Source organism: Podarcis liolepis (genome assembly GCF_965112155.1).
Source record: "Podarcis liolepis genome assembly, chromosome: 1".
Lineage (NCBI taxonomy): Eukaryota > Metazoa > Chordata > Lepidosauria > Squamata > Lacertidae > Podarcis > Podarcis liolepis.
In genome coordinates, this window is record NC_139554.1 from 57249242 (window position 1) to 57277000 (window position 27759).

Genomic DNA, 27759 nt, shown 5'->3' on the forward strand with positions numbered 1-27759 from the left:
AATTTCAACATGGAAGCTTCATAATATTTTACATATCCATTGCAAAGCTATTAAAGTAATCTGGCAAGTATAACAGGTGAATCATCTAGTGCTGGATGGTCTGCTGAGATCTTACCAGTCTCAAGAATTGCATATGTTATGCTAGAGGACTCTGATATTAAAGAGGTGTTGCTAATTAAAACAGATGAGATTTAGTTATGCTGATGAGAGAACATGATGTGAAATAGATATGATGAACTGAGAGCTGGGAGAATGTCATTGTGTCTACTGATGTCAATAGAAATGTGGTTATTAATTTTGCTGGACCAATGTTTACCAGTGAAGGCTTATGTTGTTTTCTGAACTGTGCCCAGAGAGATTGTGAACAGAAATCGGTATGAGTCATAATTTAAAAGAAACTTTTTAACTGAAACATAGGAATCAGTTCTGTCAGGAATATGTGACAGATAAAATAAAAGATAATTTATTTCCTCTTCCAAAATGCTAACATTGCCCACTTGTGAATAAATGCCCATCTTTATTCATTCTGTTTTGTTAGATTCCAACTGAAGCCCTCTAAACTCTCTAAAGATAGAGATGCCTCAAACTGCCATGATTCTAATTTCCTACTTCACATCTTGCCTTATCAAGACTATATTATTTCTTTCTCAAGCAACTGCCATGAGGGAAATTCAAATTATTTATTAAAAAAAACTACAGGAAGCAAAGAAAAGCATTGTTTTAATTAGCATTCATAAACAGAAATCAGTGTTAAGCATTTTATGGCACTTCTGTGACAGTATTTAATCTGACATTTGAAGCAAAAATACCCAAAGTATTGTCCTGTTGGAAAACATTTAGAAAGCAAAGTTGGAGCAACAAACTGAGATTATTCAGCAACATGAAAGCTGGAATGCTAAGCATATAAATGTCCCAACATTTAACTTGACATTCAGCAGCTCCCAATAAGTATCTTTTAAAAAGCTCACTGTAGCTACAATCCTATGCGCATGTACTGAGGAGCACTGAACAAGGTGAAACTTATTTGTGAATAAACAAGCACAGAATCAGACTGCACTGTACACAAAAAAAAATATGTGCTAAGAAAGCTTGTTTAGGTAGCAAACAACACAGACAGATCACACAACAAATTCTTTGACCATGTGATTTGCTTGCAACCAATATAAATATAGAAACACCTTTATAGAACTTTATGCATATTAAAAATATGCTAAAATAAAAAATATATACAAATCTTACCAGAGTAATATTATATATATATATATAAACCTTTTGTTTTTGTTTTGTTTTCTAAAAAAAATCATCACTCCATTGCTTGCCAACATACCGTATTAGAACAGCAATCTCAGAAATGCCTTTATGATATAAACATTCATATAAACATCCTGTTGGTTAGAGATGGTAAAAAGTTCATTTTTGGCTGGGACCGCATGTAATTGGCAAGATCTGTGGCAGTTAATAAATCTATTGTCTCTGTTTATAGCAGAGTAAATCTTATGTTACTTCTGTTTCCAAATCTATAGAGTCCTGAAATCAAATGAAGTCCTGAACAATAGCGGGAAATATCTGATACTATTATTCAGTATCGTGGATTGATATTATAGGATTGAGAAATAATCTAATGAAGGTTGTTTATGAACTCAGAAAGAGACTATTCCCGCAGTTCCTGCTCATTATAAGAGGAAGAACTGTTCCTCATCTTCTCTACACTACAAATTTATGCTGGTTTTATGCTAGTTTCTACCAAAGACTCCTGTATAGCCGGGATAGGGAACCTATGCTTTCCAGGTGCAGTTGGACTTCACTTGGCCACGCAGCATGGACATAATCAGGGATGATAGGAGTTGTAGTCCAACGACATCTGGACGGCCACAAGTTCTCCACCCCTGTTGCATAGTATGGGAAGGGGGTGCTGAGATAAATCACTAGACCCTCTCATAGAATTTTGGTTCCTAGGGATTGCTGGGACGAGAGAACAACTATTTTACCGATGCAAATATGTAGTCTTATGTCCTAAAGGTTCACACCTAATTACAATATCTCTGCAAACTGAGGAGCTGCTGGGAACAGTCTAGCTCCCGTAAAATTGTCATCAAAGAAGTATTTTTACATGATGGCATAATTATAAGTAGTTACCACAAGATCTATGTGACAGTGAAATAGCAGCATTAGTCAATGTGGATTACTTCCAAGAATTCCAAAGCAAGAAAGGTGTGGGACAAAATAAGAAACCAGAAAGGACTACAGCTAATTTAACCAGCTGAGGGCTTGAATTTGAGCCAACACAATAATTAAATACTAACACAACTGTCAGCCATTTTGTATGTGGCACAGAAATTCTTTTAATTACCTTCTCATATTACATATTACAGAAGAAGGCACATACAGTTTGCACGTAACGTTATCCAAGCCAAGGCTAGTTATAAATGACTGAAAGTACAGATACTTTTCTCCTCCTCAAGTCCTCCTGCTGCTATGCTATCCCAAAGCTAAGGCATGGCTTGAGTTTGGCATTATGTCTGATCCCAGGCTCATGGTTTGTCAAGCTCCAAACAAGCCACGAATATTGCCAAGGTTTGTTCTTGACCCCACATTCATGATTTGTTGGGGAAAACAAATTATGAGCTCAGATTCAGACGTAATGTGAAGCTAAACCATGGGTTAGCTCCGGGAAGCAGGGCAACGCTTTGCCATAGTTTGCTTAGCTTTGTGTGTGATCTGGGCCATCGTGTAGTGCTATTCTTTTATTCCCAAGCACTGATAAATTAGAAGTACAAAATTATCCATTCAGTGTGTTTCATTCATTAGGACTATAGATTGGCTATAAATGTGTATAACCTTTTGGCTCAGAAACACTCCATACTGGTAATTCCCAACAGTGACAAATCCAACCCATCGCCTAACATTTATGCAGGATCAGATAATTGGTTAGATGCGGGGACCCATGAAGTTAACAATGGCAATAGGAAGCAAGCTGGGGTGGTGGAATCTGATTCAGAGACAGAACAAATGTTAAGTCAAGAAAAAGACACAAGAAGAAAAGGCTTGCTTTGACGGCTGGAGTCCTATGATTTCATTTGTAAATAAGATGAACCTGCCTCCACCCACCTTATGTAAAGTAAAAAATGTCACATAACTATAACTGATGGTGACAGCTTTGGCAATAACTGAGCAGGAAAAGGTGTTGTCTCCCTGACATGCCTATGTGTGTTTTTCTGCAAAGACCAAAGAGGGAGGCACAAAAGCTTACGCCATAATCAACTCATTGACCTTTAAGGCTGTAGAAGACTTGGTTGCTTCTGCAAAAACCTGACCAAGTCCCCCAGTAGCCTTGACAGTTTTGTGCTGTGCTCTGTTGCTTTATTCTTCCATTATATACCTAGAAAACGAGCTATCACCTGCCATCTAAGAACTTTAAAAGGAAACTTTGAAATTAAGACTCCAGTTTGGATTTAAATCATGTGGGCAAATATAAATGAGCCCAAAGTGACCATTTTTAAGTTAAGCACTTGCAACAATTGCCTAATTTCCCCTGATAGGGTAAATCTGTGTCTAGACCATATCATTTCACAGTGCCTGTAAGTGCTCATGTGACGGAATGGTCTTCCATAAAAAAAGAAAAACAAAGAAATCGTTACAAAAAGAAATTAGATGTAAGGTTCTACCCTAGGCTTCTCCTTGAGACGTCAGTTTTCTCCTTGAGATGTCAGATGGAAGGAGTGGCCTTTGAATGGAGGAGAATTCAACTATGGAATGTGGTGCAGTCAAGATCTCACCTGAGTGAGAACTAGGCCTAAATTTATATATAGCAGCCAGAAACAGAATTTTTGAGTGCTTGATGAACAGTTTGTATTAGGCAAGGAGTAGATAATCTTGCCCCTTCCAGATTTTGCCATACCACAAGTTCCACAATCTCTGGCAATTAGCCATGCTGGTCTCCATCAGACCATTGTTAGATTTTGATATATATATATTTGTATATGGTTACATTTCTATCCTGCTCTTACTCTTACATCTGAGCAGGAATTAAACCCATATTAAGTCGAAACATAAGAAGGTACTATATACAGAGTCAGACCATTTGGCTCAGTATTGTCTACAATGACTGGCACCACCAAGGCTTCAGGCAGGAGCCTCTCAACCCTACTGGAAGATTCTGGAAATTGAACCTAAGATTGTTTGCATGGAAAGAATGTGCTCCCCCACAGAACTACAGCCCTTCTCTGTATGAGGATTACATCTGACCAAAAAGTTGACTTTTTCACAGAGATTTTGGCACAGTGATTGCCTAAGATACTCAACGTGTCTCAAGTTAACAGCCAACCACTTCTTCAATGTGGTGCTGTCCAGGTATTGTTGGACTCCAACTCCCATCAGCCCCTGCCAGCATAGTCAATTGGCAGGAGTGATGGGAGTTGCATTTCAACAACTTGTACCAGGTTGGGGAAGGCTGTCACCATAAGTTTTTTGGTGTGTTTTTTTAATAAACTAGCTAAGCATTCATAAACCTGGTAATCAAATTCCACTAAAAATTACAAAATTATTATTAATAATAATTGAGTTTATATACCACCCTATACCCAGAGGCCTCAGGGTGGTTCACAGAACAAAAGAATACCCTTTTACTGAGATCATGGATTCTCATGTTCCAGGACAGTTATTTGAACAAATAGTCTTTCATCCAGGAACATGAATCCATCTCTTAAATTGAGGGTCAAGAACGGAGACCAAGACAGGGCAAGGGAACATTGACTACAGAAATAATATCCCACAGTCATCATATTCCACAGTTTTACTCAGCTACCTCTAAAACAGACACAAGATTTGAGTGGCCAGATCTTCTCATATGATCCTGGCACTGTGATAAAGGATATAGATCAGCCTTTCATAACCTCACACCTTCCAGATGTTTTAGACTACAACTCCCCTTGTTACTGACCATTTGCCACAATATCTGGAAGGCTCCAGGTTGGGGAAGGGCAATATATAGATGCATCCTAATTTTTCTTACATGCAGAAAGCAATAGTCATTATTTTCAGGCTCTGAAGTAAAAAGTAATGCCCTGTGAGTTCATCTTAGTACATTCTTCTCTCACAGTATTGTTATAAATCACATTTCTCTTGGAATACATTTTTTAAAGTCTTCACAAGAAAGGAAAACACATCCCCAAACACAACCATACAGCATTATATCATAGGTCACAGAAAACTGTGTACATCTTTCCCCATAGAAGGACATATGTCAAATAAAATAACTTCAACATCAATAAACCATAGTGTTCCTTCTTCCCATTAGAAGTAGATTTCTGCCCGTCCTCCCTCAACTTTTTGTACATAAATAGAAGAAAATAGTCTCTGAAATATTTACATCCACGACAAGTTCCTGTTGGTGAAAATTTGTACAGTTGTTTTTAAAGTGGATCCTTAGTTCTCATTTTCTCTCCAGCCACGGGCGTTCTTTCCAAATTTATATACTAGTCTCCGACCATCTACACGTTCAAGAATTTCTCTTTTGTAATAGTATCTGTTAAAAAGGAGCAATGAAGTTGGATATATCAGAACTGTCTAATGAATGGTTGGTGAATTTCCCCCTGAACTCAAATTAAAATTGGATTTGGCAAATTAAGTTATTCCTCTTCCCCAAACAGAAAATAGGTGAGCTTATTTGAAGGCTGATTCATAGGGGATTCAGAACCCACTGCATGATGTGATCAGGAGTGCAACAGGGTCTAGAAACCCCAAACTCCATCCACAAGCTACAGTGGCAGACCCACCACCCACTTTCTGGTGAAGGTCAGAGCAGGAACAGGCAAGTGTAATCCCCCTGCCCCAACAAATATTGACTCATTAGTTTACTGAACACAGAGGCTCAAAGTAACATAGCTCAATATGAAATCAATATGAAATTAGGCATACTTTAAATCAATGAAACCAATTAACTCACAGAGATTTAAGTATTCCTAACTTGGTTGGAATTGTGACAATTCTCTGTGATGGCCACTAGGCCAATAAAAGGCTACATGCAACATTTTGCAATATCATGCATCACAATTTTTGAAATATCAGTTGGTGTGGTTACTTATATTTCATTGGAACTCCTATATCAAGGATGAGGAAGCAGTGCCCTCCAAATGTTGGCTTATAACTACCAAAATCCAGGACCATTGGTCTTGCTGGGCCAATGGGCCTTGGACAAAATATAGGAGGGCCACGTGCTCAACTCTCCTGCTCTATATCAAATACATTGATCACACCGTAGGATTCCAAACTAAGCACAGTTACTCTGTGCCCAAACTTTCTCCCTTCTTGTTAACCTACCTCATGGCACGGCTGAGTTTCTCATAAGTCATGCTGCTATTGTTTTTCTTCTTTCCCCACAGCTGAGCTACTGCCTCAGATTTTAAGAATCTGAAGATGCCTTCAGACCGGTCCTCCCATTTTATCAAGCCTGGATTCTTCTCCGGATGCAGGAGAATGTCTCGGATAAATTCCCACAAGTGAGTCCCTCGAGGAGCTAAAATAAAATGAAATACAATGAAAAGTTATCCACAGCAACAACTACTACATGGGGATAATCCTCCCCCCCCCCCAGTTCCTAATAGGAGGTCATCCCTTATGCTGTGTATAGAAATAACCAATAGTTCTCTGAACAGGTGAAAAATTAGATGGTATATTGTCCTTAGACAAGCATATCGATCTAGGAGAGTTAGAAAATTTTCTGACCACAGGAAGCATCATTTGGTGTCAGGCAAAAGACATGCTACACTGCAGCTGTGTATAAAGAAGCCCAAAGGCTCTTCCTTCTGCCTCTGAAAGCATACTTAGAGGGAAGCAATTTGCAGTGGATAATTGACAAGAGGAAAGAGAGTGCTCGATCTTTTTCAACCAAGCCACATTTCCCTGAAACACCCCCCACTAACTGTTTAGCTGAGGACAGTTTGAAAAGCAGACGAGAACAACATGCAGTTTATCTCCTCCATCCCCACCAATGGCAAATGTTTAATCAATGAAAGATTCAATCCATGCCTACCACTACAAAGTTTACATTTCTATGAAAGAATGACATCTTGGCTAACAAGCCATCTCCTACAAGTTTATTTGTAGTATTGAGGTTCTCACTAAGGACAAATACCTAACTCATTTTTGTTTTTGTCTCTAATTTCAGATTGTAGAGTCTTTTCTGCAAATCAGTTACGTTCAGTGTTATTTCCTGTACTCTTGTCTGCTTTGAATGAAGGGAAAATATGCAACTGAGCCCAGTTCAAATGGGACATTCTGAGAAGAACTCCCAAATTAGTACCAGACTCTGATGGTCATCCTCATGGGAATAGGAACAGATAAAAAGAGCAGTTGTGTGCTTTTTTGAGCATTGTAGTTGTCTAACCACCTAACTCATCTCCAGATACAGTGGGAGAAGGTTAAAGTTGCATAGCTGGCAAGCTACAACATGCAAACAAATGTCTTAAAGTACATTCCTTACTTTGACTGGACAGTGAAGGTGAAGGGGATGTTCATAGCCAAGGCTATCATGTTGCCATTTATCCCTAGGAGATAATGCTTAAAAGAGTATAATAGAGTAGGACCTTCAGGTTTTTTCTCAGACATTTAAATTCTAATGAAGTTTACAGTGGGCATTTTGTGTGCAATTCCTTTTCTGTTGGCTCTGGTTCTCTTCACTATCTGTTATGTCAGTAAATATTTGCTCAGCCCCACCTTACCGGGCAATAGTTCTGTAGTAGCTAACTTACTGTGTTTCTTGCTGTGAGATTTTGGAAGGTGGTCTTGTGTTTTTTTCAGCCCTGAAGCATCTTCTGTAACAGAAAAGGGGGGTAGGTCAGTTCTTCCACCTGTTCATGGGACACACACTCATGACCCTGTTTCTAGAAACAATCACATGATAAGCCTTATCTACACAAAAATGTATTGTTTATATTCTGTTCTCAAAGTAGCTTGCAAGATGAAGAAACATAGCATAAAAGTACATTTTCATTCAGTGCCAAACCTTCAAATCTGTTTGAAAATAAAGCAGCAGAAACCTAATAAAATTATCACTTTCCAAAATCACAAAAGGCTCAAAGAACAAAAATGTTTTCCCAAAGTCCTTAAATGCATCCATTAAATAGGTCCAATGAATTTCACCGAGCGGAATTTTCACAATCCAAGCCATCATCTGTCTTTATTATTGTTTATTTACATTGCCTTGTGTTGTCTATTACATTGTCCTGCCTTGATTGACTTTTCCTTTTTGTTTGTTATGCAATTATTTAAGTTCATAATATTATTTATTTAATATTCCTCTCCCTATCAATAAACACAAGTGTATCAATAAACTATTACATCTCTTTCAGTTACAATCCTCAGTCTGTGACCCTTGTCACTGGTTATTTTTTAAACACTGGGAGGAGGGGGGCAAATTAAAATGCATATTAGTGCCGCATCAAGGGGAAAAATTATCCAGATGATCCAAGTCAGGGATGAAGAAGCTGTGGCCTTCCAGAAGATATTACTGGACTACAGCTCTCATCACCCTTGGCCACGGGCTCAGCTAACAGTGGCTGGTGAGAGCTGGAATTCAATAATATGTAAAGTACCACAGTTCCCCATCTAACATATAATTCTCTAACTAATATATGGAGAGAGAAACTCCCAGATTAACCCAGGCTCAGACCATTTTGGGCTTTAAAGGTCAAAACCAACAACTTGGATTGAGCCCAGGAACAAACTGGCAGCTAGTAAAGGTCACACAAGATCTATGTGAGCTTGCTATTTGGTTCCAGCTAAAAGCAGAACTGCTGCATTTTGAGGTTTCCAAACTGAATTTTATAACAGTTCAATGGATAGTGTATTGTAGCAGTCAAGTGAAGAAGTAGCTGGAGCATTCAGAACAGGAGCCAGGTGCTTTGCTTGAACACCAGAAAGGAGCATAAAATAACTAGTAATTCATTAAAGAGGCACAATCTTCCTGTCCCTCTTCCCAGTCCCTTTCCTTGAACCCTTTGCCTTTTGAAAGCTGAATTGGCAGAGGTGGAAGGGTGCAAAATGATAATGATTAGCACCAAGACAGCGAGGGGAAAACATATAGACAATGTTAGGCTTCCTTTGTTGGATATTCACCTCCCCAGGTGTTCAGCCTGGATACACAAGGGCTGAAGTGGGTAGGGGGACAGGTAGACTCATACTCTAGAACAGCAGCAAATTTCAGAGGGTCCTCACCATGGATGCCCCCTCCCCTGCTTGGCAACACACACACTATGCAACTTGACTTTTTTCTGCAGCAGCAATCCAGACAGCATTTTAGCATAATGGTGCAGGTTAATTTGATTTCTTACCTACCCTTCACCACAAGGCCCCAGAGCAGGTTACATACATTTTATAAATACAATATTAAAATCAGTTTAAAACTAATACAATCAAAAGAATAGGGTAGGTTCATTTGGCTCCTACCCATAGTAGCAGCCCATCATTTTAATTGACCCAAAACACATTGGCCCTGAATCTAAAGGTTGGGTCATTGCATCTGAGGTAAATTAAAATGGCAGGCATCTACCACATATAAGAACCAAGGTTGGCTCCTGTTCAAAAGCAATAGCGCTACCTGCCCAAGGCAAAAACAGATACCCTGGGGGCAAGCAATGAGGGCAATAAGATGGCACAGCCAGGTCAGGCCACTGAAGGGCCCTTTTGATCACTGGGGCCCTTGGCTAATGCTTGACTGACTGCTAGTGCCAGGCATGCTCATGCAAAGTCTTCCACTCCCAGGCCTAGTGTTCTTGGTTCCTGACCCCAAGGAATCCTGTAAACCTCTCCAGACCTTCATACTAAACAAACAAACCTCACATATATATATATATATGTGTATATGCATATGTATATGCCTTTCAAAGTTTATGGTTATCACCACATTAGTGAACTCCAGAAGTGGAGGACACACTGGGTGAAGCAATACTTCTGTTTCTCACACTTGAACCCACTGCCAGTCAACTTGATTGAGGAATAACTCCAAGTTCTAATATTGCGAGCGAGGGAGGAAAACTTATCTCAGACCAAACTGAAATTAAATGACACACTAATGCTAGGCCTGCCACACCCTTTGTTGTATCCTCTCTAAGCCCATTATTTCCAGAAATTATATTAAAGACTTCCTCCTTCGTTATTTTCTGGTAACTGATCTAATACAAAGTGTGGGTAGTGGTGAAATAGCAGGGGTGGATGGAAAATATTGTATTAGTTTTCCTGATTATAAGGTCAGCTCTTCTGTCCTGTTTTTTTTAATGTGCCTTTCGTACTGTGGTACCTGTTGCATTATGGAACTGTGGCTTCTTGACTGATATACTGGCATGCTAAACTAAATTTCATTCATACTAGTGGACATTGGACATCATTGCTACTCCCTCACCTTTTCCAAACATGTGCGTTTCTGTTTCCCCATCATTCCCCCATAAAGGCAGCAGGAACTGTATGCGAGTACAGCACCCCAAATTTCAGCATTTTACCCCTGTAGTTTTCTGGGTCAATGGAGCTGCAAATAGATTTTTTCCTCAAAAGGAATTAACACAAAAATGAGTGCTAATCTCCCACTACATTCCACTAGATTTATGAAAGTGGCTTTTACTTCATTTGTTAGCTCAAATATAATGCAGAAATTCACAGTTAGGAAAACTCTGGGGAAATAGAAGAAAGTGCTGTGTGAATCCAGCCTAGATTAGATTAGATTTAATATACCGGGTAATTAAAATAACACTCAAAGCAACTCACACAACAAAAGAACAAATATACAATGTAAAATATGGAAATTATGTATTCAATATAGTATCAAGAACAATAATATGTTCTAGCTGCTGTCTCTCTTGCTGTCCCCAGCAGAGCAAAGTCTCCAAGACTCTGACACTCCAAAATACCACCCGAATGTGCTGTCCTCCTTCTGCAATCTACCCAAAGGCAGTCAACTCCAGACACCAACCTTTCACATATATGGTCTCCCTTAGGCTGTTCCAGACACTGCCTGGCTCAATACCCTCTATCTCAAACTCCGCCATTTCACACTTGCCTCCCAGCTACTCAGCCTCAGCTGTGAGCCACAGGAAAAGGCACCTTTCCCCTTTAGCTCACCAGTGCTTTTTTTCTGGGGGTACTGAAGGGTACACAGTACTAGCACTTTTTTCCCCCCTAGAAGAAAAGCACTGAGCTCAACCAACCTGAGCACATAATGGTGTGTTTCTGAGTATGGATTGGGGGAGAAATTGGGTTTAGTTCACAGTTACAGGCAGACCTACCTCATTTGCAATTTCTGAAACAATACATGGACTAAAACACAACCACCCTTTGAAATTTGCATTGTCCCCGAATTTTGCAATGCAGTTTCCCAGCCAACTAATGTGTACAAAAATGAATACACTAGGGCAAAGCATGCATGGAAGTGCCTATACTAGTGAAAAGAACATACAAAGAGAGGCAATCAATCACTTTGCAAAACTGTATATTAGTCAAAACCTCATACAAAAATGTTTTGAATAAGAGAAATTCACAGTAAAAAAAAATCAGTTAAAAGAATTTGATGTGGAATGTGGAGAACCGACTAGAAAATGGAGAAAGCAAAATTGACAAATTCAGCCATCCCTATTTTTCAGGAAGTGGGACAATCACCAGGTCTCAGGGGAATAAGAGACAATGTTGTTAGGAATTGTTGTCAGTCGGACATGGACAAGTCCGCCTTCCCCTTACTGATGCAACAGTATGCTGGAGGGAGGAGGGAGGGAAATCGGATTTCTGAACACTAGAAGTTCCAGAGTAATGAAAGGTAGAAATTCTCTCTGTTCATCACTTAGCACACTTAGTATGCTGAACACTCACTACTTTAAAAACAAGCCAAAGAAGCTGAAGGCTTGCTTTCCTAATCTACTAGTGGCAATCTGTTTCCATTTATCAGTGGCACATCACCGAGTGCCAGGAACCTGTGTTGTGTCTGCCTTGCAGGAGATCAGTGCCAGAGAAGCTTAAAGCCCACACGTGTTCTTCCACCTACACACATGTATAAACAGTCACCAATGGAAATTAGCTATTTGCATGTGCAGATGACTTACAGTAACTGCCAGGCTTTCTGCACAAACTTGTCCGAACGTTTTTTTGTTGCAACACTGATAAGCACTCCAGGAAAATGGCCTTCCATTAGGTTCTGCTGGAAATCTGTAGCCACAGCTGAAAACCAGCTAATTACATTTGTGCTTCCTTCTGCATTGTCAAGTTCAGAGAACACCATCCTCTTGTATGATTTGCTGAGCTTGTGGGAAAGTCCCAAAATCTAATTAAGGCTTGACAGTCCTGCCTTTATGGAAGCACACCAGTCTTAAAACTGAAATCCATTGGGAATTTTGCCCTGAGAATGAGACTCCGAGGAATTTAAATTTATTCTCCTAGGGAAAAGAAATCCTCACTACTCTTGAATTATCTAGTTATTTTAATCTATTGAAATTAGGGCACAATCCTATACTGGAGTTCTGCTCGCTAAAGAGGCTTTTGGATCCGGTAGAAGCCCTGCTGTGCCAGCAGAATGGCAGCTATGTTGCCATCATGACAGATACACCAGAGCAGTGGTTTTCAACCAGTTTGCCATGGCACCCTGGGGTGCCTTGAATGATGGTCAGGGTGCCATGGGCCATGCTGGCCTCTGTCCCTCTTTCCTTCCTTCCTTCCTTCCTTCCTTCCTTCCTTCCTTCCTTCCTTCCCTCCCTCCCTCCTCTGATGGTCTCTCACATCTCTGCCTCCCAAAGACTTTCATGGCTTCTTCTTACAGCAGCCCTGCCTACAAGCTCCCCAGGTGAATGGTGCCTCTGGGGCTAGCCAGGGGATGTTTCCCAGGCCCCTGTGGGGCAGTGTGAGGAGGCACCTCTCTTTGGGGCAGGGTGGGCAGCTCAGAGACCAGTAGCTGCCCAGAGGACTCCCAAGGAGTGGGGAGAGGAGGATGAAGGAACACTCCACAAAAAGTGTTCAAAAAGTGGTGAGGGGCTGTCGGCTCTGTAGGCAAGGGGTGATATAACAGGGCTCCTGAGCCCCAAGAATGTAGTTGGTCAAGGGAGCTGTAGACCCAAAAAGGTTCAAAACCTCTGCACCAGTGGAATGCCTGTGATTCCTTCCTGCAGAATATCCTGGTTGGCAGAGCTGCTCTGTGGTTGAAGAGATGCCTGTAATGCAGCTAAAACAAGGGTAGCGTTGCATGAAGTTTGTGCACAGCACAAGGGAGAAAGCACCCTTGCTCCAGGTCCTATACCTCTTCAATTGATGCCCATAGATACGTTGGCAGCACAAATTACTATCTCCAGACCTGGGGCAGGAAATTAACCCCCCCCCATTGACTTCAGTCAAAAAGGGCAGGGATTCAAAAATAGCTGTGCCCACATCAATGGCCTGAACAGAGGACTCAATACCTAATTATAGCACACTGCCATGGGGAGATCATAACTCATACAGTGTGTGGCATGGGGTTGTATTTACCTACCAGAAGGAGTGGTAGGCAAAAGGGGTTGCTTGGAACATGGAGGAACCAGGCTATTTGCTCCTCAATTTGTTGGCTTAATGTGCCTCAATGTGGGAGGGCCTCTCCTTTTCCTTTTACGAGAGTGCACTCTGGGTTTGAGCCAAAGAACTCAAGAATGGAAAACAGTAGGTGTTCTTCCCACCTAAGAATCTTCTTGCAACCTCTGTGCTCCTGGCGCTTAGGATTGACTGTTGAAATCAGGTGCAGGGAAGACAAATGCTCTGTGATTTGTCTTATTGCTGCCTATTGCTGCTTAGTGGTGTCTGCAGTGTGGGTTGAAGTACCAGAAGTTCCCTCCATCCTTCACTCCTAACGCAACTGCTTTGTTTTCCCAGGCATGCAAACAGTTATTGGGGCATATTTCCCCATCCTCCGATGGGCCTCAAACTCTCCTCGCCTGCTTCCCAACCTTTAGAGCGAGACACTGGAAGGTACTGATGTCAGCATATGCTTGTGACTCTCCTTATTGCATCTCCTGGTCCTTCCCCTTGGCCAATTGGCAAAAGGCTCTTTTCCTCTCTGGGTGGGTCTGAAACTCTTGTCCCAGGGAGGGTGTGTGAGTTTCCCAGGACACAATTTGGCACTTTGCTGCATATCACATCTTCCATCTCTTGAGCATGTGTTATGCTCCTAAAAGAGTGGCTGGATAAAGATATTATAATCCCTGCCTGAGGACTGGTTGTACATCTGGGCCTTGTGGACTGGTGTTGTTGTGGCTTCATCTTGCTTGGTGTGGGTGAGGGTGCGGATTGTGTGCTGGGGTGTGTCTCCATCACTGAGAGGTCATTGGCTGCCTCTTGTGTATGACCAGCTCGTGGGCAGGATTGCTAGCATATACCCTGATTACTTGGCACTGACCCTATTTCTAGGCATATTGTGGGTGTCCCTCTCTTTTATTTATCTTATTTTTATATTTTCTGCTTCAGATGTGCCTTCAGATGTCTTCTGAAAGTCAGATAGTTGTTTATTTCCTTGACATCTGAAGGGAGGGTGTTCCACAGGGAGGGCACTACTACCAAGAAGGCCCTCTGCCTGCTTCTCTGTAACCTCGCTTCTTGCAGTGAGGGAACCAGAAGAAGACCCTCAGAGGAGGACCTCAGTGTCCAGGCTGAACGATGGGGGAGGTTTCTTCGGGTATACTGGGCCGAGGCTATTTAAGGCTTTAAAGGTCAGCACCAACACTTTGAATTGTGCTCACAGTAATTGCATATGATTCAGGGAAAAAGCCACATCGGTGTTTTTTTCAGAATATGCAATTTTGGTTTTTACAGCTGTGCCCTTGGCATGCCATCCTACCTCTCTAGGCCCAACAAGGAAGTGGATAAACACACCACAACAGGGAGCTTGACTGAATCTCATCACTGTCAGGAAAGATTTGAAGAGCTAGCAGCCATTTTTAATGAGAATGGGTGGACAGCAAAAGGGAAAGAGTGATCAATTGCTGAGCTCACTTGTTTGAAGTGTGTGCACCGAGATAAATCAGGTTGCACAGCTGTTGTAGATCAAAATGACATTAAACACTCAAATGCATTTTTTCTGCCATTGTTCATAGCCTATTTGAAAATAGGACGGCCATCTTTTTCTGCTGGCAGAGCTCCTGTGCCTTAACAGCTGCAACAAAGGAAGCCATTAAGCACTGCAAAGTCCACAGCATGGGCACACTGTGCCATAGTGGTTAAGTGCTGGGCTTTGACAAGGGCAAGACAAGTTCAAATCCCAAGTCATCCACTAGTTGACCTTGGCCAGTCACCGTATCTCTGCCTAACCTACCTCACACGGTTGGTTGAGGATAACATAGAAAAGGGTAAAACCATGTATGCCACCTTGAACTCCTTGCAGGAAGAAGGAGGGAGATGGAACAGTAAGTAAATAAATCACTTGTGATGAATGTGCAGGTGTGATTCAGCTCATAGTCTTCTATTTCTGACCAACTCAAAGTGTAATGTAGTAAGGAAGAATCAAGGCAGAGACAGCCACTCTCATTCTAATTCTCAGATCACAGACCAGTCCGTGTTTTTCTGAAGTCTATATACATACTGAACCATGCGCAAAACTGGCAACGAACCATGCACATGCAAAACAATGTTTATATTCATTCCAGTTTTGGAGAAATCAGATATCATGAGGTGGCCGTCTGACTCTGCCCAGGTTTTGAAGCATCTGAACTACAGTGGTACCTCAGGTTAAGTACTTAATTCATTCCGGAGGTCCATTCTTAACCTGAAACTGTTCTTAACCTGAAGCACCACTTTAGCTAATGGGGCCTCCTGCTGCTGCCATACCGCCGGAGCACGATTTCTGTTCTCATCCTGAAGCAAAGTTCTTAACCCATGGTACTATTTCTGGGTTAGCAGAGTATGTAACCATATGTAACCTGAAGCATATGTAACCTGAAGCGTATGTAACCTGAGGTACCACTGTAAATCATAAGATGTTAAATATGCTTACCAGTAGGCTGGTGACTAGTAGCGTTGATTGCAATCTGTGCTCGACAATACGCTTTGCTGTCCACTAATTCTAAGGATTCAAAAAGAAAGAGTAACAATGATGTAATGTCTTGTTAAAAGAGGATCCCAGAACCATTTGAAAATGCTTTATATGTTGTTGGGTTAGTTACCTACTGTGCCACCATATCCACTATCATAGAAATAGTTCTCTTCTTTCCATGACGCCATTAAAGATGGATCTTAAACAAGCAAACAAAAAGAAACAAGAGTCAATGTTGGTAAGGCAACTTTTTAAATGCTCCATATTCAGAATACACAGCACAAATCCAGACAAACTTAAGCATTTGAATGTCTCACTTGTTTTTTTAAAAAAGTAGTGGGGCAAACTGAGTGGTCTAGATGTTTAGAGTGAGGTATTCTGCCCTCCATGTGTCTTGATCTTTCTTGTTGGGTACCCTTTGCAGATAAGGAACTTTAGCTCTCCTTGGCCAATCATCATAACTCCTACACCCAGGTCCAGGTCGCTGTTCCTTCAGCCAGATCTGGTCCCATGAGGATGCTTCCCCCCCCCCACCAGTGTGACAACAACTGCTTTGGCAAGAGGGTAGGGATGGCCCTGCTCAAAGCTTTCTTCCTTAAATTCATTCCCAGTGCATTTTATATGGCCCAATGGTTTCATAGTGATTTGACGATGAAAGAGAGATTGTAGCTGCAGAATTCTGCACATGTTCTACATTTGAAACTGAGCCTGAAGTTGCCCTGAAGTTCAAAAGTCTTGACCTGGCACCCTTACAACGAACTGCAAGAAGCAAAATGTATTGTTGCAACAGAGAAAAACACAAAGGTTTCAAAAACCTTCCAAAATTTCCTTTTGAGCCGTAGCACACAGATAACAAGCATGATACTAGTGTGGTATTGTTACAAAAGTATCATCAATCTGTACAAACACATGTTACTTATTTGGAGCTGTTAAGTTTGTTTTCGTTTGTATTTCAAAATACAAGGTGATTTTGGGGATCGGTTTGTCTTTTAAAGCCATGAATGTGATTACAGCTGAAAATGAATCACTTACTAAGTCATTGTTCTTGGCTAGGTTAAGCATTATGACACAGGAATTTAGCCGATCTTCTGCTTACCAGCTACGTGTTTGGGCATCCCAAACCTATGTCCTTCAAATAGCACACACCCTCTTGTTGTTTAGACACCTGATCTACCCATTGTTTGCTCTAAAAACAAGCCTCGCCCAAGAGGGGCTTGGAAGAATTTTTATTTTTGCAGTTCTGTACGGTATCAGAATATCTCCAGTAGCATTCTGCTTTGGTTTGTTTCCTTTACGGAAAGTTAAAAAGAGTCATCATCAGTGGAGGTTTGTCCATTAGAGCAAATGGAGCTAGTCCAAGGGATGGCACTGCCTGTCAGGGGACAAGACTAGGAAGGATGGGGACAAGACTTCAATGACTTGGCTCTGCCAGTCATTCGTTTTGTCTCCACCAACTATTGGTCTGCTTGCATTCCACTCAACCAGTCCCCTTTAATCAATGGATAGAAAATATGGCAACTCTTGCAACATGCGAACAGATTGCTCATAGCCATAGATTGTGTATGAACAAATAAAACGACATTGGGAATGGAATGTATTAATATAGTCAGTTATAAATAAATGTATATGTATTAGAATGATAATTTCATCTCATATGCCTTTGTGCTCGACAATTATGTACGGAATTACAGGGGGTTTTGTACTTTATGTGCACTTTTTGTTTCCTTTTTATTTCTTCACTTTAGTTTAATTTAAATTGGGTTTTTTTGGGGGGAGGGACCCAGTCCCAAATGGCATCAGCCACCATTGGTAATCACATACAGTTGAACTCAAGGAATGCCAAATATGGCAAGCAGTCTAACTGAAGTCAATGACAAATCTGTTGGTAAGGGGAAAGCCACAATGTGCACCGAAGGACAGAGCTGTGCCAGCCATTCAACATCTCCAGCATTCCCTAACCTAGCCCATTGCCCTCAGGTCTGGTGGAGGGTGGTATCCCCACTCACCTTGGATTTTGACTTGGGTGAACTTGCCCTGTCTAGATTGCCAATACTAGTATCAAATTCCTTCAGTTCTAAAGGTCAAGCTCAAAATGTTCCCTTACACTTCCAGCACTGCCATGGCATCTCTACTAAAGAAAGGGATATCTGAAAAAAGCTAAGCTTGATAAGAACATATACTATGTCAGTAGCATTGTACCATAGCCTGACTGTACTAGCTGCCAATCAGTTTCAAGGCCCAATTCAAAGTGCTGGGTTTGACCTATAAAACCTTCAATGGCTCAAGACCACGATACCTCAAGAAACGCTTCTCCTCATATGAACCAACACGGAATCATAATTTGAGGCCCTTCTTTATGTGGTCGCTCCACAAGAGGTCCCATTGACTTCAACAAGAAATACAAGAACATGCTTGACTCTCATCTATTGTGATCAATGAAACTTTTAAAATGCTTAATGTTGAGTCACATCATTTCCCTTATATTTAGTGCATATTATTATTATTATTATTATTATTATTATTATTATTATTATTATTTTGGTAACATCGAAATGTGCTTCCCTGTCCTTTTCCAGATAAATGTGCCTGTCTTTATTTCTTCTCATCGTCTTAATTCATATCTATTTGGAGTTGTTTGCAGTTGATTGGGACATCAATATTGCTGGCATCACCCACCTGTTTGTTCTGTCTTAACAATGACATTGTGTGAAGGGTACATTTCACTTCCACACTGGCCTGCAAGAGAATGCAAAGGGCAGCTCAGTATACATATGGGCAGGATTTTAAACACACACAACCAAACCAATTGGTCTGTTTCGACAAGAAGAACCAATGCTATCAGACAGCTCTACTAGTCACTGGTTTATAGCAGAACTAGAAAGAAAAGCAGTCACTTGCTTTATAACTTCTGCATGAGAGTGTCTTCCCACAGGATTCTTCCCCCCCCCCAGCTCCTTGGCATGCACATATCAAAATCGCAAGCAAACACATGTATCAAACACACCTGTGGGTGTGAGGTTTTTGTGCGGCAAACAGCCCTCAGCCATTCAGCAACCATTTCCTAATGCAGCACTTTGAATTCATGAAAATACATTTTCAAGTCTCAGATTCACAAGGGCTGGGAGTCTATATAAAACCTTTGCAAAGTTATAGGTTTATATTTACCTGAAACATTCAGTGTTTTCCCTGCCCATCCTCTTTGGTTTTGCACACGTCCTGGCTTGCACCTCCCTATTTACTTGGTACAGCTAAAGGGGCCATTCTGAGACTGCCAGCATGGTCTCTGAGGCATAGATTTCATGCTCAGTACTATTCAGTTTGCTATGTGAAGGCCTTGCTACAAACTTTGTCTTGATATTCAGCTATTTTAAAGACCTGATATTGCCCTGATTACCATATAAAAGAGATGCTGGAGGTTCGTAAAACCTGGAATAGGATGAATTTGCCTGACTCAATGAATGCTGCACTTATGCAGATATCATGCCAAGGTGTTTCAAGGAACATGAAGGGCATGTTTTAACCTGCAGATCATTAGCATACTAGATATCAATACAGAAACTGAGTGGTAAGCTAATGTTATCCCGGTAACACTGAATTTAAAGTTCACATATAAGTTTTAAGGAGGGATGTCAATGAAGCACGTAAAGTTAGAAAGCAATGGAAATGGTAGGGCTTAAAGGTGCTGACTCCTAGGGACCGAGGCACTTTTGGCTCCCCTAATTTAGGGAGTTTGGCCCCCTCAATATTTAGATAATGTTGCGCAGCATCACATTGGGGGGCCTGATCCTCTGGAGAAGCTAGTGTCTCTGCTATGGCTTCAGGCCCGAAATTCAAATGTGGCCCTCCAGTCCTCTCTATCTGGTCCCCGGAACTCTTTCCAGGCCACACACCCCTCACTGTCTCTGTTCCTCGTCCTCTTTGAGTGTTTTTGCCTGGCTGGACTGTGCTCTTGAACTCTGCTTATGCCTCTTGTCTGAACGGAGGGAATGTGGAGAGGCGTGCTGTGTGCAAAAAGCCCTGGTGTCTGCATGGTAGCCTACTGTACAAAGGTAAAAGTCACCAACATTGTTCTGACCACTTTTACCTCTAGCCCTGCCCACCACCCAGGCACATAGTCTTCTGACTGAGAGAGGTTCCCCACACCTGGTCTGAAGAAAGCTTCTCCTTAAAAAATGAAGGGGTGCTAGTAAAATTTGAGAGATGGGAGAACAGTACATGACTGAACCCATCATTAAAAAAGTACATAAAAATTTCTCACTAAGCAAAGGTTTTGTGCAGTACGATCTTTCACCCCCACAGCCCCAACTGCACCGTCATAATCCAGCTGCAAGAAACACAGCTGCTACTTCATCAGACCTGGAAGCAAATTCTGCAGGGAATAATGATGTGCCATGCAGGAACAAGTAATTTACAGAATTGTATACATCCGGTCTGGAATCCCTGATACTTTAGTGTGCTTTATTTACCATTCCACTTCAGGTGATGAAGGCTGCTGTAAAGAAGCTGCCCAGCTGTGCCAGCTGCTCGGGTGAAATCTTGCAAACTCATGTTGCACAGATGTTCCCCACCAATATCAAACTCCTGGAAAGGAATGCAGGTGGCATCGAGCTGGTTGGTGTCCAAAAGGTGCTGAAGCCATTCCCAGACCTGATACTTTGTCCAGTATTGAGGGTGTATCTCATGCCACTGAGTTCCAAAGAAGCTGCCTGATGCTGCAAGAAAAAACTCGAGTCATTTGCCTGATCACTGATCGTCAGCAAATAATGTAGGTAAAATGGCATTAGTATTATTTTATATACAGATTTCCTGCCTGCCCCCACCCCCGAACAGCACACAAGGGGAGGAGAAGGGACACTATTTGATCTGGCAAGCTGAGATGCATTTCTCCCATTGAAATTAAAAGGCATGCCTTACTTAGCTCCATTCATCTCAATGGGTCTGCTCTGAGTAAAATTTGTTTGCATGCAACTCAAACATTAAGCAGCAAATAATTAAACAGCAGAAGAAAGAATACTATAACTGATTAAGTAGCAACAAAAGCCAACAAAAGCAGCAAAAAAAGTATTTTTAGGTGGTAAAAATACAATAAAAGCAGAAGTCCCCAAAGGTCCTCTGAACAGCTTCCATCTAGTTACTATAAATCCACTGTGAAGTGAGTCCTAGGAAGGCAGCTCCATAATCTTAGTGCCACTGATGAAAAGGCCCTGTCCTAGGTAACTGCCCATTGTATGACAGAAGGTGAGAGAACAAGGCATCTGAGAGAGAGAAAAAACTTCAGGTGTTGATAACCTTGAAACCTTGCCAGATGTCTTTTTTTTAAAAAAAAAAATTGTGCTCATGGTGGTATATGGGCAGTTATATGCAATCTCACTTTCAATGATGTTTGCACCTACACAGGTTTGAGGGGCAGACACACTGCTTTGTTTCCAATCAGTACATGTCCCGTAACATCCTGCCGAAATCCTTTATCTTTTTGATACTACAGCTGTTACGGTTTAATTTTTATCCTGGGTGTGTGTGTGTGTGTGTGTGTGTGTGTGTGTGTGTGTGCGCCATAGTGCCATAGTGCCAGAGTGCCCCTCCAGATGGCAACAGTATAGTAAAGTTGGGGAAGCAATGCAGAGCAACTAATAAAGTGGGGTTATGTGTGGATACTACAGTCTAAATCCGCCACTAAGGCATGTTATTGAATCAATGGTATATTTTGCAGAATACACTTGCAAAAAAAGCCCCTAGTCTTCAGATATTATGGACCGAAACCATTTAGGGCTTTCAAGGTCAAAGCTAACATTGAATTGGGCCCAGAAACCAACTGGAAGCCATTGTTGTATCACAATTGGTACTCCATGTCTACTAAGGACTGCCCCAGGCAAGATCTTGGTGTTCCAAAGCAGTTTTAGACTCTTAAGACTCCTCAAAGGCAGTCTCATGTAGACCACATTCCAGTAAAGTAATCTGGATGTCACTATAGCAATTAGGCAAGAATTACTGTGACGAGGCTGTTTGTATCCAAGAAAGTATGCAGTTGGCATTATCACTGGTAAAAAGCATTCTTGGCTGCTGTCACCCTCTCAGAGCAGCACTAAATCCAAGAGGACATCCTATTGCAAATCTGAGTTTCAGGGTGGGTCGAACCCCATTCACAATAGACTGTGCACCTATTCCAGGCCCAGCCATATTTCCAGTCAACAGCGCATCCATCTTCTCTGGATTAGGGTTTGTTTGTTTTTCTACTGTCATCCACTTCATCATAGACCTCAGACACCCATTCACAACTTTTACTGCCTTCCTAGGATTAGATGGGAAGGAGAGATAAGAGTAGGGTGTTGTCAGTGTACTGATGACACCACACCCTGTATCTCCAGGCAACTCCACCCAGTGGTTTCATGTAGATATTAATGGGCACCAAGGTAGACCCTTGAACCACCCTGCAGGCTAAAGGCCATGAGATGGAGAAACCATCTCCTCCATCATTATTTGTGATCTATCCTCGAGGGATGACAGGAAAGGAGCAGTATACCCTCCACCCCAACCTTGAGAAGGCAATACCCCAGCAATATAGAATCCTAAATTCATATATGGCTCAATATTACAGAGTCTCTACTCTCCAAGTCTCTCTAACCCAATTTTCTCCTCTGTTTTCAATTCCAATGCAGGTGCAGAAAAGCTAGTCTAGATATCTGCTCTAGGGTTCATGAAAGGCTTTGGAAATTTGGAAACACTTTTGTTGTTCCTGTTGCTCTTGTTCTAAATACAAGCATTCTATCGGTGAAGCCAGAGATCTCAGATAGCATATTAGCGAAGAAGACATACTGACTGACTTCCTCTTGACTTCGCAGCAGAAATGGCAGACACACACCTTTTGATAGCTATTGTTATTGATAGATTGAATCGGTTTTTACATCTATCTCAAGGAGATTTACAATAATGTCATTAAAAACACAGGGATATATATATGTGATTTATCCATCCATTCATCAGCTTTTATTAATAAAAAGAGGAACTTTTCTGAAGTGCAAGACTGCTCCAAAGGGGCATTTCTTGGCAAGATCGTTTGGGCTAGCCAGTCAGTATTATGCATATTTTAGATCTGGTCTGACATTTGCAGAAATGTTTCCCCTCCCCTGGCCTTCAAGGCCAAACTCTAAGCTGCTTCTTAAATATCCAAATATTAATAAGTATCCCAATACTGAACAAAACAATATCTGAAATATTGGGGGTTTTTATATTAAAAAAACAGCCACCTGAAAAGTAAACAATACTGTGCAACAGCATATCTGTGTATGCACATGTATCTGGGCATGCAAGCACACAGGGCTTGAAAGAATAAATATTAAACATCCCACTGTCAATTTGGAGTTAGTCTGTGTTTCTGAAATGTAGGCAAGCAGTCTCTCTCCCAGCAAGTCATCACTTAAAGCCTGCAATAGTATCTCAAAGTGGACAGACTACCAGAGGATTGAATTATTTAAAAACTGTGATGGTGGCCTCAGTTCTTTATTATGCAATAAAATAAGATAGTCAATATGTTCCCAGTTGTTGGGAAAATTGAAAGGAACTTAACACAGGAGCACGGAGACGTATACACTCAGAATATATGTATTTTCTCTTAACTTATTTACATTGTGTCTGGAGGATCACATTTGCAAGGGTTTTATTCTATACCACATTTTATATAAGGAGTAGTCTAGCTTCTCTAAATCTAAATAATGCATAGGTAGTAGCAGAACCAGGGGAGGTGGGATCAGGGTGGGAGGACAGAAGTGGGGCAAAGTATATTTCTAGGTAGGCAAAACGTGTCCCATTTGCCCCATCTGGCAACACCCATGTGCATAACCAAATTGGTAAAAAAAATGGACAAGCAAATGACTCTTTTTTTCTACACTTCATGTGATTTTTGGAGGAAGATCTGACTTGGGAACCTAGGTGTGTTTGCATTCAAAACTACAAGTGAATCTTAAGAAGTTTCAGAATCCGATATCCTTACTGAGAAATTCTGTTTTTGTCAGACAACTCAAAAACTGGAACAACTGTGAAGCATCAATTTCAAGAGGAAACATTGCTGATAAAAGGAAAGTTGGCAATAAGAGTTTGTTATGAGGATTTTAAAATAAAATAACCAGAAATTCTTTTAGAGATAGTTAAAAAATATATATTGGAGAAATATAATTGTATGGTGAATTGTCAGAAGAAAACTGACTAATAGCTACTTTATGTGACCAGGTTTAAGGGTAATGTTGTGAGCTAGTGGTTAGAGTGTCAGACTACGTCCTGTTGGCCATGGTTCAAATGCCCACTTTGCCCTGAAACTCACTGGGTGTGACCTTGGGCCAGTCACTGCCTCTTATCCTAACCTACTTGACAGGGTTGTTGTGGGGATTAAATAAAAAGAGGGAGAACCATGTATGTTACCTTGAGTTCCTTAGAGAAAAAGGTGGGATATGAATGCAATAAATAAATGGATTATTTAGAGTTAAGGAAAACGTTTTAAAAGTTAGATCTACATGGATTCACAGCCTGAATATATTTCTATATACAGAAATTAGGGGGATAGATAGATAGATGATTAATAGATAGATAGATAGATAGATAGATAGATAGATAGATGATAGATAGATAGATATCTCAAATAAACTTCATGAAAAAGTGTATACCGTCAACAGCAGACTCAATGGAAACTGCTGTCTCCAATAAACACCTGAATATATTTCTACATACAGAAATTAGGGGCTTTTAGTCTAATTGCTTAGCATTTAATGACAGAAAGGCTTTAATGAGTCTGTCCTACATACGTGACCTATTTGAGAGCAAGTCTAGTGTAGATTTCAGTCATGTGCCAAATGAAGAGGTTTATCTCACCCCAAATAACTTCTGGCCATAGGTGGCATCCTGAGTTTCAGTGCCAACAACCACCACTCAGTGTTAACTAAAACAGTCAGAATTGGAATGGAGAATTTCAAGTTGTAGAAATGATCTCTCCTGATGTCATGGCTAGATTAGAATGTGGTGTTTATTGGGGAGCAGTATGCATCATGGCTGCTGTTGACAGTACACTCCTTTGCAGGAAATATTATATTATATTATATTATATTATATTATATTATATTATATTATATTATATTATATTATATTAGTTATTCTGTTCATTTACTCTGTTGTTTTTAATTGATGGATTTTTATCATTTACTTACTGTTTTTTGTAGTAGATAGGTAGCCGTGTTGGTCTGCCATAGTCAAAATGAAAAAATTCCTTCCAGTAGCACCTTAAAGACCAACTAAGTTAGTTCTTGGTATGAGCTTTCGTGTGCATGCACACTTCTTCAGATACACACGTGTATCTGAAGAAGTGTGCATGCACACGAAAGCTCATACCAAGAACTAACTTAGTTGGTCTTTAAGGTGCTACTGGAAGGAATTTTTTCATTTTTACTGTTTTTTGGTTTTTAATTTCTAAGCCACTTAGAGATTCTTGCCCCCCCAAAAATGTTGTGATATATAGAGTATAATCATCATCTTCCAAATAAATAGCAGGAAGAAATAGGGTATAATAAATTACCATAGAATATAAATTGCATTGGTTACACTGCATTCCATTTTGGTAGCGTGGAATTTTCTTGTTTTGTTTTTCTAAGGAATACAGTAAAACTGTAATGCAAACAATAATACTGCAGTAAAGTAGACTGGATAGTTCCCCCCCCCCAAGTGGAATAAGGGCAAGATAAAGGTTTACAACTCCCAAGTCAATTCACAGATCACCAGGGGTGAATTCTTCCTACCATGGCATGTGGGGTATCCATCTGTCCAGGATGGCTGCTCGTGGAGAAGACTTGTGACTGAATTAAGACTCATTCTGCCAGTTCCTTCTAAAATCATGATCTGCAAATGAACCAAACAGCTGACTTAGCTCAAACTTCTTGCTCCACAAATACCAAGAATATCCCATCAAAAGCAAACAATGGCAAATGCCACAGCCCAGGTTAGGAACAAGTTGCCACAACCCCTTTCTGGCTGAAATAAAACTTCCTACTGGCAAAACATTGCTGTGCCTGATTTTCATATGCATGAATCAAGTTTCTACAGCCACCCATCCATAAAAAAGTAAGCTGTAATAAGGAAGGAAGCAGAATTAAACAAAAAAAACAAGACAGCAACCTACCTTTACTTACGGTACTCCCATTTGAAAGACATTAAGGGGGAGAAAGAAAGAAAGAAAGAAAGAAAGAAAGAAAGAAAGAAAGAAAGCTGAATTTCCTCCCCCGATCTTTCTTTGAGTAGTAAAATGTAATTCGTGCTATTTGACACTCCAAAACCTGAGTTTAAAAGCTTTATATACTAAAACCATATTTTTCCTCAAATAAAGCACATGCTCCCTAAATTTGGATTGCTCCCTCAATTTGTGCAATTTCTTGATGACATTAAACATTAAAACATTGGAATAAAGGGCCATAAATACAGTAAGTTCTGAACAGCTGTGCACTCTTTTATAAAAGTGTTTTAAAACTTATTTTCAATCATATATGCAGACATCTGGAATAAACAACATTTATATTATGTCAACATAAACTGCAGGCTAAAGATTAACCTTGATTAACAAATAGCCAACTAGACAGAAAGTTGGACCAAAGATAAGCAGAAAGACAATGTAAGAAAGTGTTCTAAATGTTATCAAAATGTTTTACCTTGCTATGCTTAATAAACACTATTTGCTCTCAGACTGCTAACACACGCAAAACAGAAATGTAATGTTGTATATTTAGAGAGACATTTGATGTCAAGTATTACAAGACTTTTTAAAAACGGAGAAGCCTGATTTAACAATAATGTGTGTGCATCTTCTCAAGCCCAGACTCTAGGAAATACTTCAAAGATTTTTTGCATAAAAGGCATGCTTTCCATGGATACAACCCTGTGAATTATACTATAATCTATGAAAAACCTCCAGGCTTAACAACAGCTCCATAACATATGAATTAGAAAAGCACTCGGAGCCACACAGCACCAACCAACATTTACTACCCACTGCCAAATTCTTCTGCCAGAGTCTCATGGGAATACTAAATGCAATCATTCACTGGATCAGTCTAACAATACAGTATTTCAAAATGACATTGAAATAGATCTTAAGGCTTTCACCATTGATTCATATGAACTGTTAAACCAGCATCTGTTTCCCAAGTTTCCTTCAGGGAATCTAGAGATGGTTCTAAACAAGCTTTCAATGCTTTATAGAATTACTGGTCTCTTTCTTAAAATTTGTGCATACAAGAAATAAGTAAAATAACCAAGCATGTATTAGAAACTACCCCAGAACTGACCTTACTAAACATCTTCCAAGACAATAATGCCCACTTACACCACAAAGAACTCATAACCCACCTACTTTCAGCAGCCAGAAGCATCATAGCCAGACACTGGAGAGACCTGTCAGGAGTCAGCATGGACCAATGGTATCAAATAGTATGGGAAACAGCCCTATTAGAAAAATTAACCAATAAACTGAAACTGACACGAGGACAAATAGAAGAAGACACCTTCACCCCGGTATGGCTCCCCTTTATCACATACACAGCCCAACAAGACAACGACAAAAATCCACCAACAGCATACAAATCAATATGGCTAACCTGATCCAAAACACCCACCCACCCCACTCACACATGAAAACAAAGACCACCACAGCCAACCACAAATGAATAACCACACCCTAGGCCAACCCCAACCTCTCTCACCACCAAAGGAAC

At 40.6% G+C, this 27759-nt stretch overlaps 1 protein-coding gene across 1 annotated transcript in view; it reads right to left on the minus strand.

Annotated features, from left to right (window-relative positions):
- Nucleotides 1-703: 703 nt before the first annotated feature.
- EHF (ETS homologous factor) overlaps nt 704-27759 on the minus strand; it is a 50195-nt gene continuing 23139 nt past the window's right edge. The window contains exons 2-9 of the mRNA XM_083465571.1: nt 25795-25894; nt 20485-20730; nt 18695-18754; nt 16149-16217; nt 15980-16048; nt 7749-7811; nt 6319-6514; nt 704-5524 (exon numbers count right to left, since the gene is read on the minus strand). Coding sequence (XP_083321697.1) covers nt 5425-5524; nt 6319-6514; nt 7749-7811; nt 15980-16048; nt 16149-16217; nt 18695-18754; nt 20485-20730; nt 25795-25891 — 900 coding nt within the window. The 5' untranslated portion in view covers nt 25892-25894 and the 3' untranslated portion in view covers nt 704-5424. The remainder of the gene's footprint in view (nt 5525-6318; nt 6515-7748; nt 7812-15979; nt 16049-16148; nt 16218-18694; nt 18755-20484; nt 20731-25794; nt 25895-27759) is intronic.